This window comes from Camelina sativa, chromosome 4 (assembly GCF_000633955.1).
Source record: "Camelina sativa cultivar DH55 chromosome 4, Cs, whole genome shotgun sequence".
Classification (NCBI taxonomy): domain Eukaryota; kingdom Viridiplantae; phylum Streptophyta; class Magnoliopsida; order Brassicales; family Brassicaceae; genus Camelina; species Camelina sativa.
The window spans coordinates 28,837,784-28,854,865 of NC_025688.1; the positions used below are offsets into that span (position 1 = coordinate 28,837,784).

At 35.1% G+C, this 17,082-nt stretch overlaps 3 protein-coding genes across 4 annotated transcripts; all 3 read left to right on the forward strand.

The window, feature by feature from the left end:
* On the forward strand, positions 309–2,861 carry LOC104783134 (peroxisome biogenesis protein 16). The gene is made up of 7 exons (XM_010508233.2): positions 309–513; positions 835–892; positions 1,165–1,384; positions 1,482–2,052; positions 2,133–2,200; positions 2,478–2,539; positions 2,626–2,861. Exons 1-7 carry the CDS (start codon positions 445–447, stop codon positions 2,685–2,687), a joined length of 1,110 nt encoding a protein of 369 aa, XP_010506535.1. The 5' UTR covers positions 309–444; the 3' UTR covers positions 2,688–2,861.
* Positions 4,099–6,009, forward strand: LOC104783135 (transcription factor TCP9-like). The gene has a single exon (XM_010508234.2). It carries the CDS (start codon positions 4,455–4,457, stop codon positions 5,514–5,516), a length of 1,062 nt encoding a protein of 353 aa, XP_010506536.1. The 5' UTR covers positions 4,099–4,454; the 3' UTR covers positions 5,517–6,009.
* LOC104783137 (lysophospholipid acyltransferase LPEAT2) lies at positions 11,861–15,625 on the forward strand. Of its 2 annotated transcripts, XM_010508235.2 has the most exons (14): positions 11,867–12,454; positions 12,661–12,841; positions 12,929–12,988; positions 13,178–13,341; positions 13,434–13,497; positions 13,592–13,660; positions 13,747–13,842; positions 14,015–14,059; positions 14,271–14,341; positions 14,451–14,517; positions 14,644–14,694; positions 14,803–14,913; positions 15,004–15,051; positions 15,140–15,625. In XM_010508235.2, the coding sequence occupies exons 1-14, from the start codon at positions 11,976–11,978 to the stop codon at positions 15,266–15,268; spliced, it is 1,635 nt and encodes a 544-aa protein (XP_010506537.1). In that variant the 5' UTR covers positions 11,867–11,975; the 3' UTR covers positions 15,269–15,625. The 2 variants fall into 2 exon arrangements, with proteins under 2 accessions (XP_010506538.1, XP_010506537.1); XM_010508236.2 differs by lacking the exons at positions 13,434–13,497; positions 13,592–13,660; positions 13,747–13,842; ... (5 more) ...; positions 15,004–15,051; positions 15,140–15,625 and having other exon boundaries at positions 11,861–12,454; positions 12,929–12,986; positions 13,162–13,304.

The window sequence follows — 17,082 nt, forward strand, 5'->3', positions numbered from 1 at the left end:
TTTTCCGCTTTTCCAAAACAAAAGAGGAAAAATTACTTTTTTATTTTATAGACGCTATAAGAAAAAAAAAGGAAATTTTACTTGCGTTGTCATCTGCAGTTCAAGACTTGTTGGGCTCTTACATTGGGCCTTAAAACAAACAAGATAAGGCCTATTACTTTTCCCAATGAATAATCTTGTGCTACGCACACATTAAAAAAGACACATCGCATCTTTACCCGTTGATTATACGAACTCCATCATATCAACGGACAAGATTGAGTCCTAGTTTAGAAAAATAGATTTGGTGCCTGCTGGATTGATATTAATTTCCCCAAAGAACAGAAGAAAGAACACAAAAAAAAAATCAAAGAGATTTAAACGTGAATGGAATTTTATCCTTGTTTCTCAATCTCTTCTGTAAAATCGAGAATTCAGTTTCGTTTCTCTATCTGAAGAGTCTCCATGGAAGCTTATAAGCAATGGGTTTGGAGAAATAGAGAGTATGTACATTCCTTAGGATCCTTTGCCAACGTAAGATTCATTACTCCTTAATCTTTTTCTTTTTTCCTCCTCAGTTTTATTATGTTCTGATTCTCTATCGATTAGGGTTTGTTTTTGTTTTCTCGTTAGTGTCCAAATTCAGAGTTTTCATTGTCTGGGGTTGTTTGAATTTTTTTTCTTGTGTATATATAACAGTGAAATCTGAGATCGAGGCGTTTCTAACTGAAACCCTTTGCTTAAAGTTTGGGACTTGAATTAGATATTTTAATTTCTTGAGAGGCTTTGTAGTTTGTGGAATTCATCAGCTTGATAATTCGTAAAGTATGTTTTCTTTTGGTGTTGTTGTTGCAGGGATTGACATGGCTGCTTCCTGAGAAGTTTTCTGCTTCAGAGATTGGACCAGAAGCAGGTTTTGTGATACTTTGGTAACATTTTACTGCTTTCAATCTTAGATTCACTATTTCCTTTAGCCCTGTCTTAGCTCCTAAAAGTCTCTTACTAGAATGGAACTCTTTCCCATACTCAGTTTTATCGGTTCTCAAATCGCATGTTTAGCATCCTAAGTCCTTAACATTAGAACCATCAGACTTTAAAGGATCTTTCTTTCTTTCTTTTGTGTATCTATGTTGTACTGTTGAATTTGGATGTGTGCTGAGAGTTTTTGGTGATCTTCTTTTGTAGTAACGGCTTTTTTGGGCATATTCACAACTATTAATGAACATATTATTGAAAACGCTCCAAAACCTCGTGGTCATGTTGGATCTTCCGACACTAATTCCTCCCTTTCTTATCCGCTACTCATCGCCATCCTTAAGGACTTGGAAACTGTTGTGGAAGTTGCGGCTGAACACTTTTATGGAGACAAGAAATGGAATTTCATTATTGTCACTGAAGCTATGAAGTAAGTATCTTGTTTCTTCTGATCACTTGGATCTGTACAACATTCGTAGTCGGCATTATGATATCCTGGCCTCTGATTTAGGTTAGTCTTGTTTCAGGTCTCTGATTAGGTTAGCCTTGTTTCGGAATAGCGGGTATAAGATGCTTCTTCAAGGAGGGGAAACACCTAACGATGAGAAAGATTCTAACCAAACAGAGTCGCAAAATAGAGCTGGTAATTCAGATAGGAATCATGGACCACATAGTTTTGTAAACCAGAATCATCATAATCCATGGAACATGGAAGGACGCGCAATGTCAGCTTTAAATTCATTTGGTCAGAATGCAAGAACAAGAACAACAACTGCATCTACCTCAGGCTGGTCTCCAAGAGTTCAACATCAGCAAGCAGTTATAGAGCCTACAATGATCAATGAGAAGAGAAAAACTCTCTCCGAGCTTTTATCTGAGAAGGGAGTTAATGGAGCGTTATTTGCAATGGGTGAGGTTCTTTTCATAACGAGACCGCTCATTTACGTTCTTTTCATCAGAAAATATGGAATCCGGTCTTGGATTCCGTGGGCTATTTCTCTTTCCGTGGACACACTGGGAATGGGAATTCTTGCAAATTCTAAGTGGTGGGGGGAGAAGAGCAAGCAAATCCATTTCTCCGGACCTGAAAAGGATGAGGTTAGAAATTTTTCTCGTACCCTCAATCAATCACAGTGATGTTGAACCAGTTTAACTGATAATTCTTGTTTCAAATTCAGCTTAGGAGACGGAAGCTGCTATGGGCATTATACCTCATGAGAGATCCATTCTTCACCAAGTACACAAGGTGAGTGTTTATGAGTCCCATTTCTAAGGGTGTCTTATCCGGTTTTTGGTTTTTTTTTTTTTTTTTAGATTTATGAAGTTTAGAAAGCTTAAGGAAGTTATTACCTTGGTTTCAGTTATGGTTTGTTCTGAATTGGCAAAAAAGTGAAACCGAATTGGTTTATTTTCTCTAGGCTCTTAGCTTTAGTCAATATCAGATTGGGCATCTCTAGGTTTAGGCTTATAGCTTAAGCTATCTCAACTAATAATATACCGATATGATTGGCTGGGGATTGTAGGCAAAAGCTGGAAAGCTCTCAAAAGACGCTGGAACCAATTCCGTTGATCGGATTCCTCACAGGTATACATATAAAATTCCATATAATTCACATGATAACTGATACTCGTGTGTACTTGCATTTACTGACTCTCTCGTGGAAACTGTAGAGAAAATTGTGGAGCTTTTGGAGGGAGCTCAGTCACGGTACACTTACATATCGGGATCATGAAGTTGACCGTTACTAATGGTTTTTGCAACAGAAGAAAAGAAGAATTTATCGGCATTGTTGGAATACTTTATAGATCTTGGAAGACGTAGGGAATGGTTTCAGGCTTTTGTAAGAAATCTGCATTTATTGCAGTTTAGGACATGATCATTCACAGACAAATGTTTTACCTGTTTATCTCTGAATAACGTACCTATACAATAAAACAAGCCATAGCGTGTTCATCCAGAATCGTTATTCGTTAGCGGAGGTTAAAAAGGTAGTAGTATAAGAAAGAGTGAAAGAAGATTGTAGTATGATTTTTAATGCATGAGAGAATTAAACCCATCATATACCCCAATTATTTAATGCTGACGTAGTGATATGCTGTGCAAAAGTTGGTGGCTGCCAAAATGACAACATTATCCCTCGGTGGTAGGCCCGAATCTGTTATCCCCTCCTATCATCTATGTGTTGTGTGGAACCTACAACTTGGTTATCACTTATCACCTAAATCGGTCTTGAATTTGTGTTTAGGGTTTAATCGAGTTCGGTTTACTTCTAAATTCTAATCTGATCCGGTATTTGTCTGTAATCTCTAGGGTGTGCCAGGGAAAGTGGTAGGGTCCGAGTTGGGCCTAGCCCTCAACAATGTGTGGTGTAACCGGCACTTGGATAGTACTAGTAGTAGGGTCCGAGTTAAGCTCAGGTCCACACTTTCACTCGTTATGTAGCCCTATCTTTTTCTGGTGGTAGGGTCCCCTCTTTCCGGTCGGTCATATGTAGTAATAGCCTAGTGGTTTCATCAAACCCGCTTCGGCGTTTAAATGGAGAACCTATGAACTCAAAATTAGTTTGAATCGGTTACAATCTAGTTAATGTCGAATAAAGACTTAAACCGTTTACCTGATTTCTAGTTCGGCTTGTATTGGATATGTTCTGATATCTGGATTGAAATATTATTTGTCCCAAGTACAAGTACGTAAGTATGCGTATATCTGGTTAAGTTAAAAAAAAGGACGATAGGATTTTGGAATCCAGGAAAGGATTATTCCATAGACACTAATTAGCTTCTTCTTTTCTTTTTTGTTTGGTGGCGCAGCCTTGTGGCCTACATAAATGGGGTCCAACTCCATGTATGGGCTTACAGCTTTTTCCCAAAAAAGATATCTTTTATTTCCTACCGAATAATAATTACTTATTTACAATCTTTTCAACCATTTGAAAAGTTAAAACTTGACGGCTTTACAGATACTATTACACTGGTGTCTATAGAACTTTTTTTTTTGTAGCAAGAAGCTAGGTAATTAGTTTGGGAGTGTACTTACTAAGTAACCAGAATGAATTTTTAATCAGACATGATGTATTTAAGATTTGAAGCTTCTCTTTTAGGTTAAAACCAAGTAAACACTACAGTTTAAAAAAAAAACTTTATGAAAAAATAAATAAAGTTAGCTGGACCCCATTGTCGAGATGGTCCCATAATAGAAGAAGATAGAGAAATGAAACGGGATTAGTCCACGTGGTAAAATCAGAATGATTCTTTTAAAGATCATCCAACACATCAAGACCGTTGATTTATTCCCGCATCAAAAAAGCGCTCAATACTACTTACTATTCTCACTTGCTCTCTCTGTTATATTATATATAAAGAGAGACGACGAGTCCACATTTACTTATTAATCTCCTTGGACGTGTAACGCCGGTAAATCGATTCTTTCCCACTGCCATCCTCCGCTTTCTCCGTTTTGCTTTTCCGTCGTCATCTCCACCGTCCGTTTATATTTTTCAATGGCGACGTATCATCAGAAGCAAGAAGAAGTTGGAGTTAAAGATCAAACCCTTAGTAGAGCTGTTGTCATCAACGGCGTCAGAAACGTCGAGACTTCAAGACCTTTCCAAGTAAACGCCACTGTTAGTCTCGAACCCAAACCGGAGCCGACGATGCAGATGCAAGTTCCGTTGTCTTTGGCTCCACCGTCGTCGACTGGACCCCCATTGAAGAGAGCTTCGACTAAAGACCGTCACACTAAGGTTGAAGGGAGAGGGAGAAGGATACGGATGCCTGCCACGTGTGCGGCTAGGATATTTCAGTTGACACGAGAGTTAGGTCACAAATCCGACGGAGAGACGATTCGGTGGTTGTTGGAAAACGCAGAGCCGGCGATTATTGCCGCTACGGGTACGGGAACGGTTCCCGCCATAGCTATGTCGGTTAACGGAACACTAAAAATCCCGACGACGACGAACGCTGATTCCGATTTGGGTGACAACCCGATGAAGAAGAAACGTAAACGACCTTCTAACAGTGAGTATATTGACATAAACGACGCCGTTTCAGTTTCCTCCGGTTTAGCTCCCATTACTACGACGACGATGATCCAACAACCTCCTGCTGCACCATCCACCACCGTGGCTCAGCAACAACATATGTATCCGATGTGGGCGATTCCATCAAACGCAGTGATTCCGACGGTCGGAGCTTTCTTCTTGGTTCCACAAATCGCTGGTCCGGCGAATCAGCCTCAGTTATTAGCTTTTCCCGCCGCCGCAGCTGCTCCGCCGTCGTCTTATGTCGCGGCTGTGCAGCAGGCTTCATCGTTGGCTAGACCACCACCTTCTCATCAGGTTTACCCGGGCAGCGGCGTTTCAGACGTAAGCGGTTCGAATTCATTAAGAACGACGTCGGCTATGGCTCCGAGCTCAAGCTCCGGTATAAAAACAGGCGGGTCATCATCTTCTGTAACAACAACGACGACGCACACGCTGAGAGACTTTCCGCTAGAGATATACGAGAAACAAGAGCTTCACCAGTTCATGAGCACGACAACAACACGGTCATCGAACCACTAAAGAAAAGAAAGAAAGAAATGGGAAACGTCGGCGTATTAGCAATCGGGAAAAGGCACATGGGCACGTGAAGAAGCGCACGTGTTAAGTAGGGCTAGAATTTAGGCAAGAAGTGGGTCCATGTCGTTGGTGGGTCAACACGCACCAAAAAGAAGAAGAGAGAGTGGGGGAAAGAGGGCCACACGGCTCCCACCTTAAGCATAGCTTCCGAGGCAGCCAGGTTGGGTGTGGTCCCCCAAAATGGTTAGAGCTACGTGGTCCGTATGAAGTAGGACCAGCTTAAAAGCATTATTCCGAAACGTTTTTGGTGGGGGCTCACCACTTTGTCTTGACTTTTTTTTTTGGTCTTTGTTGTAATTACAACAAAAAGATTAATTGAAGCCTTCTCTAAGTCATGGTCCACTCAACAACAATTGTGATATTGTCGTTTTTTAATTTTCATATATGTAATCTGTAACAAAGCGAATAGTATTTCTTTTTTACCTAAATAAATTATAATGTTGTTTTTCCTAAAATCGTTGAGGCGTTAACTTTTTATATGATTTCATTTTTCTTAGAAGTGTTAAAAAGAAAGCTTTTTTACTTTTTTTGTCTTTCCCAAAACTAAAAGTCTCGTCCGTGTGTATTGGCGGGACCTAATACGGCTTCGTTTCGTGGGGCATGAAACCTTCCCACTCAAGGGGTCACGACCACAAGTTTAACGCTAAGGAAATAAAAGAACAGGCTGGCGTGGGGTCATACTTGGGCTTGTGTCTATCTAATCTTAACCGTTCAATTCTATGGTCTTGTCCTAACCCTTGATTATATTTATTTTGTCCATTGTTTTAAACTTTTAAATAGTGAGTGAGTGGTAGTAGCTTAGTACAAACTACAAATTAAGCTAATAATACTTACTTATTTGTTAGCTTTGAAAGTATTTAGTATTTATATACAAATTCAATTAGACTTGTCAAACTGTAAATAAATTAAGAGTTTTACATGTGAATATATGACCAAAGACTAATTATGATATAATTAAAGACACAAATAAGTAAGTATTATTAACCTAATTTTGTCAAAGGCACACGTTATTGGTAAGTAAATCAATCAACGATAAGTTTTTAAAAATTAATTCCTTACTAAATGGATGTCCATAAAATGGATGTGTTCGTTTGGACAGCGCAATTGACATTCTTAGTTTTGTGTAAAAGATAATATATTTGGATTGTTCTTTTTACACTATGTATGATTTTCTCTTTATTCAACTCAGGAGATTATGGGAGATTTGATAAGCCAAATAAGCGATGGTGTGTTGCTGCAACAAATACTGTTGAATCTTGCTATTTTGATTATTATAGATACACATCAGAACAATTGAAGCCTTTTTAGTTGTAATTACAACAGCAAAAATTAATGAAAGCCTTCTCTAAGTCATAGTCCACTCAACAACAATTGCGATATTGATGTTTTTTAATTTTCATATTTGTAATCTATAACAAAGCCAATAGTATTTCTTTTTTGCCTAAATGAATTCTAATTTTGTTTTTCCTAAAATTGTTGAGGCGTTAACTTTTTAGATGATTTCATTTTATTTTTTAAGTGTTAAAAAGAGAGCTTTTTTATTTTATTTTGTTTCATAAAAGTCTCGTCCGTCTGTGTATTAGTGGGACCTAGTAGTATAGGAGGCTTTGATATTTTTTCTTTTTGACAATAAAAAGAAAGTAGGTCCGGCTTTGATTGTACCACACTAATACGGCTTTTTTATTCTATCTAATTTTTACCGTTCAATTCTATGGTCTTGTCCTAACCCTTGATTCTATTGATTTCGTCCATTGTTTTAAGTGAGTGAGTGGTAGTACCTTAGTAGTTTAATTTTAGTTTTTGTCACGGTCTCTCAAGTCTCAACGCCGGACAGGATTTTTACTCTAAGATAACTTTATTTATTTATGTCCGATTATCAATACTCAAGTGTGGTTGGTTAAACCATGGTTCTCCGTTTCTCACCGTTGATATATGTATGTGTGTTTTAGATATCAAGATATGTATGAAAGTAAAAAAAAAAAATGTTAAACACAAAGGAAAAGGAATTATTGGAGGGCAGAGGCCTAAAACCAACTTGGTGGATGGGGAAAAAGATCCAGAAGTGTTGGCTATAGGAATCCACGTGGACTCCTAGAAAAGTTGACTTGTCGTTGTCGCTCTCTTCTTTTATTTTAGTGGACTCCTCATATTTAAATTTATCTTTTATATAGCCTATAAAATCTTTTTTTTTTTAATTTTTCTAACCAGAAAAAAAACAAAAATCAAATGAAAGAAAAATCTATGCCATGACAAGGAAAAATTAAGCCCAAAACAACTAATATAACTATATTTATAAGATATAAATAACTAATATAAATTAACATTTAGGCCCAAAATATTTAAGGCCCACTAATTTGTAACAACCGAAACACTCATTCACCATCATTTCTGATGATGTAAACTGACCCTTTTTTTAGTGTTGGTTTTTTTTGGTAAGGGACCGGGAGAAAATCTCCCAACATTTATTCAAAAACTAAAAATATTACACAGGAACAGAACGTGGAAAAGCTGGTAGTCAATAACAATATTGATTTGAATATATTTTGTTAAAAATATTATTTATTTATTTTAAAAAATTATTATAAAGCGGAGAGAAAATACATTGTTATTTAGATTGTGATACTCAATGAGAAAATGTCAAAATTCTAATTAAAAAAATCAATTAGATTGAGATAACTCAAACTAGAAATATGTTAAGAGATTTACATGTGATTATGGCCAGAGGATAATTATGATATAATTGAGGACACAAATAAGTAAGTATTACTCCTTCAGTTTCATATTAAGTGTCATTTTAAGTTTTTACCCTTTATTAATATATTATATATTTTTTCTATTGGTCAATACACTAATTTGGTAAGGATAAAATTGAAAATTTATCAAACATCTACATTGAAAATACAAAATGACCCTTATTTTGTAACAAAATTTTCAGCCTAAAATGACACTTAATATGAAATAAAGGGACTATTAGTTTTGGAGAGAAAATATATTGTTCTTTAGATTATGATACTCATTAAAAAAATATTATTCTACTTAAAAAAATCAATTAGACTGAGATAACATCAAACTAGAGATATGTTAAGAGCTTTACATGTGATTATGGCCAAAGACTAATCATGATATAATTAAGGACACAAATAAGTACCAATAAGTAAGTATAATTAGCTTAATTTTGTCAAGGCAAATTTTATTGTCAATAAAGAAGATTTTCTCAATAATAGCTTAATGGTGTCAATAGGAGTATCATAATGTAAACTTACCAACACTATTTAACTCAATACTACTTATTATTTTCACTTGCAATCTCTATACGGAAAACAAAATATCAATAAGATGAACACATCTTTCTCTATTATTCGCATGACATTAGTATCAATTTGTATGCAATGTGAATTGATTTCAGCTCATGACTTTAGATGGTTTTTTGCACAAGCTTAGTACACATTAAGCTAATAATACTTACCTATTTGGTGACTCTGAAGGTATTTAGTATTTATATCAAGTCTAATTATTTATATCAAATTCAATTAGACCTGAGATAACATAAAACTAAATTAAGAGTTTTACATAAATGACATGACAAAATTATTTATAGTTTGTAAAACTCTTCATGACATTTATGTAAAATTATTCATGTCATTTAATTTTCTCTAATGCTGCATTATTTAATTTTGATTGATATTTGTAGATACATGACTAAATTATTCAACTAACACACATTTGTAGATGTTCCCTATGCATGTAAATTAGTTGTTGATGTTTGTAAGGGATTATTTCATTTCAAATCCATGTATCGAGACTATGACATTATTTAATTTTGATTGATATTGGTGTGTTAGTTGGCGACTTTGATGAAATATGGGCCATCCTTTTCAAATTTTCAAAATGAATGAACTCTTACGAGTAATTAAAATTTATAATACCAAAATAATAATACTGATATTGAAATTTATAGAATTTGTGTTTGGTATTGAATAAAAATATATTCATATATATTTTAGATCAGTAATTACAGTTAATATGGTCAAGATTAAGATTAAAAAAATATTAGACTAAAACATGGGCATATTAGTTATTTTCTATTCAAATCCATTTAGATGAGAATGTAAATAAACCAAACAAAGTCATTTGCATTTACATGCATTATCTAAATGAACTATTTTTTTCTTGTCTTGTTTGTTAGGATCATTTGACATTAAAATGAATCATTTAAATGTATCATATCATTTAGATAGAAATGCTAAATGATGATAAATAATGAAAGGTGGGAGAACCTAGAATGCTCCTCGACTAGCAAGTAGATTGAATTTCTATTACTATAGTAACTATTATTATAGATTGATGTTTGGTTTGGAGAGTTTCAGGTCAGGCTTTATGTTTCAATAACCATAATGGTTTACTACTCCAGTATTTGCTTAGAAAAACCAACATCTAACAATAATTCAATATTGAAACTTGTGTATCAAGAATCTGAGACATAAACATATTTATTAAAATCATCCTACCTGCATATATGTATGTATTTATACGAGGTAGTAACAGCAGCAAATTTCTTTAAAAAAGACTAACATAAACTTTCTCCTTAACACCAGCTTCCTCAATATTTACTTATTATTTTCACTTGCAATCTCTAATCGGAAAACAAAATATCAATAAGATGAACACACTTTTCTATATTATTTGCATGACATTTATCAATTTGTATGGAGTGTGAATTAATTTCAGCTCATGATTTTAGATGGTGCATTGCACAAGCTTAGTACAGATTAAGCTAAGAATACTTACTTATTTGGTGGTTTTGAAGGTATTTAATGTTTATATACAAATTCAATTAGACCTGAGATAACATCAAACTATAAATAAGTTAAGAATTTTACATAAATAACATGAAATAGATTTACTTTTCTTTAAATCAAAACTTTTCAACGTTATGAATCATATATTATATCAATTACCAAATTACACCGAGACTAGAGTCTTGCATAAGCATTTTTTTGTTTGTTTACCAAAAAATAGTATCATGTGTAAGCATGCATAGTTTATTTAGTAAAAAATACAATTAAGCCAAAGGAAATATGAATTTTAACGTAAAAAAGGAATAAGTTTTAGACCATACAAAACAATAACACAATCTAGAGATAGATAAGTTGTAATAGAAGATAATAATGCTAAAAAGCCAGATTTCCATCGATGAAAAATCTGGCATCATAGGTTGGAAACTTCTTGGCAGCAGGTTCTTTCCAATACTTGTAAACTTCAATTGTTAGGGCATCTCCATTAGTGAATTTTAATATAAGTTTTTTACAAATGAAAATCAAACAAATATTATTATGAATTTGATGAGTTTCTTAGATAGTGTAATAATTCTCTCCAAAGTTTCTAAAACTTCTTATTTAAGAAACTTTAAAACATATTTAAGAAACTCAAACAATTTTTTTATTAATAAGTTTTCTCTTTCTACTCTAAAAAATTTGTGGTAAGATACCTTAATGAGGATGACCTTAGCCCTCTAAACTGGTCTTCATCTGTCTACAAGGTTTTCCTCAGCCTTAAAAACTCCATAGGAGATGGCGTAGGTATGGATTTGCCTAGCCAAATCACCACTTCCAGTGTTAGTGTCTTACAAATAATTATATTCAATTTACATATAAATTAAGCTAAAAATGTTTTTTTGACACAAAGATTTCAAGTCAATGATTTCGACTTGTGCTTTATTATATTTGCTATTTGGTATGTCGACCAAAAAGAAAATGTCAATTAAGGGGTGGACATTATCTTTTTTTATAAACTTTATTTACAAACTCTGGATCACAAAACCAAAATCAAAAACATCCATGTTCCCATCTGAAAATAATATTATCACTTTGTGTTTTTTCGTAAAACAAATAAAAATGGTGAATATGGTATTAAAATCTTTACATATATGTTTTTGAATGGGATACAAAATGTCTAAGCAAAAAGCTTATATTAAATAATACTATAAAATTCCATTTGAGATTTAGTTATTATTATTATAACAAGTCCATACCGTATCCATGTGCAATCATAATCCTTTATATACTAGTATAAATTACCTGTTCGCGTTGACGAAAAAAAACTTAATCGTTCGTGCCCCCTTGTAATTTGCTAAACAAACAGCTGCAATATAAACAGTTGTTCATTCTCGTTAAGTTAATCTCTACTAATTCTAACAGAATAAACAAAGCTCAAAAACTAATTTACAGAGATAATTTTTTTTTTATTTTTTTAATTAACAGCAAAAAGAGAAAAAAGGATAGTAAGAAAAAACAAATAACATTCGACCACAAAGCAAAAAGGCTGTGAGTACCAATCTCTCCCGCTCTCTCTCTCTCTCTATCCACCATCTCTCTGTGTTCTTCTTACACAGAGACACCGAGAATGGCGGATCCTGATTTGTCTTCTCCGTTGATCCATCATCAATCATCCATCGATCAACCCGAGGTTGTTATCTCAATCGGCGTTGACGACGACGACTCCTCCTCCTCCACCGACTCAGGACTTAATCTCCCCTCCGCCGTTGGTGTTGTTCCACGTGGTTTTCAATTCGACCATTGTAATAACCCTTACGGGTTTCTCAGCGAGACAGAACCTCCTGTTCTTGGTCCGACAACTGTGGATCCATTCCGGAACAATACTCCTGGTGTTTTCGGATTGTACGAAGCGATTAAGATCGTGATTTGTCTCCCGATTGCTTTGGTTAGACTTGTTCTCTTTGGTGCTAGCTTAGCTGTTGGTTACTTGGCTACCAAACTTGCTCTTGCTGGCTGGAAAGATAAAGAGAACCCTATGCCTCTTTGGCGTTGTCGAATCATGTGGATTACTCGGATCTGTACCAGATGTATCCTCTTCTCTTTCGGGTCAGTTGGTTTCGCCTTATCTTCTTCTGTTCGATCTTCTGTTCACCTCAAGTTTGTGTCTTTCTAGTCGTAGATTTAAAAAGTTACTGTTTTGCTGATGTTGAATTGAGGAATGGTCAATTTGGTTTTGAAAGGTGTGATATTGTTTGTTTGATGATGTTGTTTGATTCTCCAAATGTTGATAGTCTTTTCTTTTGGTTCTGTAGTTATCAGTGGATAAGACGGAAAGGGAAACCTGCACGGAGGGAGATTGCTCCGATTGTTGTATCAAACCATGTTTCTTATATTGAACCAATCTTTTACTTCTATGAACTATCACCGACCATTGTTGCATCGGAGTCACATGATTCACTTCCATTTGTTGGAACTATTATCAGGGCAATGCAGGTATACGCAGCTACCACTTTTATCTGAAGTGTTTTTTTTTAGCGAATTTATCAGCTCATATTTGTTTAAGATGCTGTTACTTTGTAGGTGATATATGTGAATAGATTCTCACAGACATCAAGGAAGAACGCCGTGCATGAAATAAAGGTATAGAGTTTTTGTGACATGTTTTTGATTGATGTCTATTGTATTTTTTAATACTGAGTAACTCTGTTAAAGAAGTGATTGGTGTACACTACGCCATTTTCATGAATTGTGAACTATTTGTGGTTGAAAAGGATTCAAATGGTTTTTTTGTATTTGATACGGAATATGCTTTCAAGGATGTCAATACAGAGAAAAGCTTCCTGCGATAGATTTCCTCGTCTGCTCTTATTTCCGGAGGGAACCACAACTAATGGGAAAGTTCTTATTTCCTTCCAACTTGGCGCTTTCATCCCTGGTTATCCTATTCAACCTGTAGTTGTCCGCTATCCCCATGTACATTTTGATCAATCCTGGTGAGACTCGTTCGTTTTTTTTTTTCTCACTTTACCCTTCTCTATAAAATATACTGCCTCCTTACTGACTTTTCTTTTTATGATACTTTCAGGGGGAATATTTCTTTGGTGATGCTCATGTTTAGAATGTTCACCCAGTTTCACAATTTCATGGAGGTAGGCAAATGTGCATATCCCATAAGATGAGTTGATTTATTCTCTGGTTTTAGATTTTCACTTATGAGGATAAACGTTTTCTGAAATTAAATAGGTTGAATACCTTCCAGTAATCTATCCCAGTGAAAAGCAAAAGCAGAATGCTGTGCGTCTCTCACAGAAGGTGAGTGTTGGTGGAGATTTCTTTTTCTAGATTAATTGCTTCTGTCATGGTGATGAACAATCCTCATGGTGTTCTTATGAATACAGACTAGTCAAGCAATTGCAGCATCTTTGAATGTCGTGCAAACATCCCATTCTTATGCGGACTTGATGCTACTTAACAAAGCAACTGAGCTAAAGCTGGTATGTGCAGCTCATGAATGGTTTTGCTCTCTTGGATTGCTTTCCATGTTCTCTCTTATCTATATCTCGCCACAAGTCATGTATTCCACAGAAACTTTATAATAACTTCCGTGTCAGGAAGCAGTTCTTCTGGCTGATCGTTGATTTTATCTTTCATGTTCTGTTGTTGCAGGAGAACCCCTCAAATTACATGGTTGAAATGGCAAAAGTTGAGTCGGTAAGTTTATCATCTAGCTTTACAAGTTTGTTGCTTCTCGTTTACATCGAGTAGACACATATCTTTCATTATGGTTTTGTATGGTACATAGAAAGGTGCAGATAAATATGTCGAATTTCACTATTTTGATAGTGTCCTGTGAATATGTTCGTTGAATGTCCCTATTTTCGTCTTTTTAGTAATTGTGTTGCTCTGTCGTTGTTCCTTCCAGCTATTCCATATAAGCAGCTTAGAGGCAACACGATTTTTGGATACATTTGTTTCCATGAATCCGGACTCGAGGTAATGACTCTTCTACAGTAATTAAAAGCGATATTATTATCTCTTTCGGCGTGCCAATGCGTGAAATATTATATATTACTACAACTCAAGAGTTTTATCCATTTTGCAGTGGACGTGTTAGGCTACATGACTTTCTTTGGGGTCTTAGACTGAAGCCTTGCACTCTTTCTAAAAGGGTTAGTTAAGATAATAAACAAAAAAAAATTGCCTTCTTTGTGTGTGAATGTGGTTGTGCTTTTATCATCCGGTTATAGTTGTTTTCTGCCTTGAGAAAGTTACTTAGTCAAAGCTTACTGCTGTAGATATTTGAGTTCATCGATGTGGAAAAGGTCGGATCAATCACTTTCAAACAGGTAATTTGAGGATTTTTATATGAATCAATATCTTTGCCAAGAAATAATAAACTCTTGCAGAAATTCTCATATAATCCTTAATACATCTTGCTGCTGATTGGTCTGCAGTTCTTGTTTGCCTCCGGTCATGTATTGACCCAGCCGCTTTTTCAGCAAACATGCGAACTAGTCTTTTCGCATTGCGATAGAGATGGAGATGGCTATATTACAATTCAAGAAGTAGATTCAATCCTCTTTAATTCTTCATACCGCTTTCTCATATTTGCTATTTAGGTTCTTATGAGTTGCTCTTGTATATCTTTGGCTCAGCTTGGAGACGCTCTCAAAAACACAATTCCAAACTTGAACAAGGCCGATGTAAGTGTAAATAGATTATTAATCCATGATCTATCTATCAGAATGAAAATCCAAATCTCATATCTTTTGCGTAAATCTCATGTTTCAGATTCAAGGAATTTACAATTTGCTAGACGACGACCAAGATGAAAGAATCAGCCAAAACGACTTGTTGACCTGCTTAAGAAGAAACCCTCTTCTCATAGCAATCTTTGCGCCTGACTTTGCTCCAACATAACACAAAAGAGAGAAAATGGTGGAGAAGCTTTGTGATCGGTGCGATGATATAAACTTGTCTATGTGGTATACCTTTTTGTTTTGTCTTCTTTGTATGTCAGTTGTTTCAGTTAGTAAAAAGAAGAAGGGGATGCTAAGTTTTTGGCCTATACATACCCTCTCCAACATGGATCCATCCTTGGACTCTATAACTGCGTGTCGTCTCTACCCAAAAAAAACGCTATGTTGTTTGCTCTTCTAGTTCTGAGCAAACTTCGCTGTATTTGTTTTTTGTTTTTTGTCAATTTTTGAGGTTACATTACTAATCACATATGTTGTATTATCCAAATTTCGAATGTATCAGTGTTATTTTTTTTAATTATTTTACCCAAAACTCTTGTTAAAAGACAAAAGAATCATATACTAGTAGTTTGATTTTTTTTGACATCTGAGAAATCCAAATTAAATTAGGAGTATACTCTTTTTTGGGTAGGTGCAAAGAATAAAAAGCCCAGGTGGGGGAAAGCTGACGCAAGCATAGTTTATAGATAAAAATAAAATAAAATAAAGGAAGGGGGAACCCACGAGCGAGAAAATCTGAAGATGAAACAAAGACCGTCGGATGAGAAGAGAGCATAGGGCGGTGAACAGCACGCTCTCTGTGGTCCCCTGCACGGAGGACGTGAATCTCTCCTCTCCTCTTCTTATTACAGGACCCATGTGCCCGACATGTGTCGGTATCTCAACTGGGAAGTGGGAAGTGCCAACTCTCTCAACTCTCTCCCCCCAATGGCCATATGCCCATATCTAATCTCTCTCCTTCACACTCTCCAATTAACTTCATTTCCTTAACCCTCTTTATCCGACACTTTAAATTTTAATCACAATTCCTTAATCATGTACTTTACTTACTTAAACTAAAGTAGTACTATTATAAAACAAACCATATATATACGGACTTGTATATTTATATGCTTTGATGAATGAGGCTTGATTATTAATAGACAGATAGAGATATACAGTAAGTGGATTCCAAAGAAAAAATGGTAATTAATTAATACATGTGCAAATGTGTATAGAGAGGCTATTGACATATAATTCCCCCCAAATCACGCGTCTACAAGAAAGTTAACCAACTAATAATGATTTTTTTTTGTCTATCTCGTAATTTGTTTTCGTTCGGTGGATAAAAAAGCTTTCATCTTTTTAGTTATGAACTTATGATAGTAGCCGTAGTAGTATAATTCATCACTTATGATAAAAAATTATATAAGTATAATTCTGTTATAACTTAAAAATCATTATCAACTACCATGCTTAAGATTCACAAACACCACTGTACCGGTATTATTATAGAGTTGTTTTGAAGAATTTTTACATTTGGTTCAACCATTGTCAACAATATAGTTTTCGTCAATGATGATTACTACATCTCCATGTTTTAAGAAAAATGGCTTACACGTTTTTTTTTGTTCCTCTTCTGCATATTTGTACCTAACTATGTCTATACATTAAGTGCTCTATTGGCTAAGCCTGTTTCAAAGTGATTTTTTTTCAGCTACCCTTATGACCCTTATCGCATGGAAACAAATTTATGGAAGACGAGAAAAACGCTTTTAGGATACTACTGATTAAATTAAAGATCAAGAGGAATGGAAAATGGAAACCAAACTACTGATGCGTGAAACTAGTGCACAGAAAATTGCATGGGAAATCAATCAAAGGGCATCTTTCACAGACTATTAATGAGTATCAAACCTCCACCAAACCTAAGAAACCAAACAACAAAATCACAAAATTTGTTATAAAAAAAAACAGTAGAAAACAAAGAAGTAG

Bases quoted from the DNA above. Each gene is read 5' to 3' on its own strand.
- LOC104783134 (XM_010508233.2), top strand. From the start codon at position 445: ATGGAAGCTTATAAGCAATGGGTTTGGAGAAATAGAGAGTATGTACAT. The intron at 514-834 runs GTAAGATTCATT...TTGTTGTTGCAG, and splicing joins CCTTAGGATCCTTTGCCAAC to GGATTGACATGGCTGCTTCC. The intron at 893-1,164 runs GTTTTGTGATAC...CTTCTTTTGTAG, and splicing joins AGAGATTGGACCAGAAGCAG to TAACGGCTTTTTTGGGCATA.
- LOC104783135 (XM_010508234.2), top strand. From the start codon at position 4,455: ATGGCGACGTATCATCAGAAGCAAGAAGAAGTTGGAGTTAAAGATCAA.
- LOC104783137 (XM_010508235.2), top strand. From the start codon at position 11,976: ATGGCGGATCCTGATTTGTCTTCTCCGTTGATCCATCATCAATCATCC. The intron at 12,455-12,660 runs GTCAGTTGGTTT...TTGGTTCTGTAG, and splicing joins TGTATCCTCTTCTCTTTCGG to TTATCAGTGGATAAGACGGA. The intron at 14,695-14,802 runs GTAATTTGAGGA...ATTGGTCTGCAG, and splicing joins GATCAATCACTTTCAAACAG to TTCTTGTTTGCCTCCGGTCA.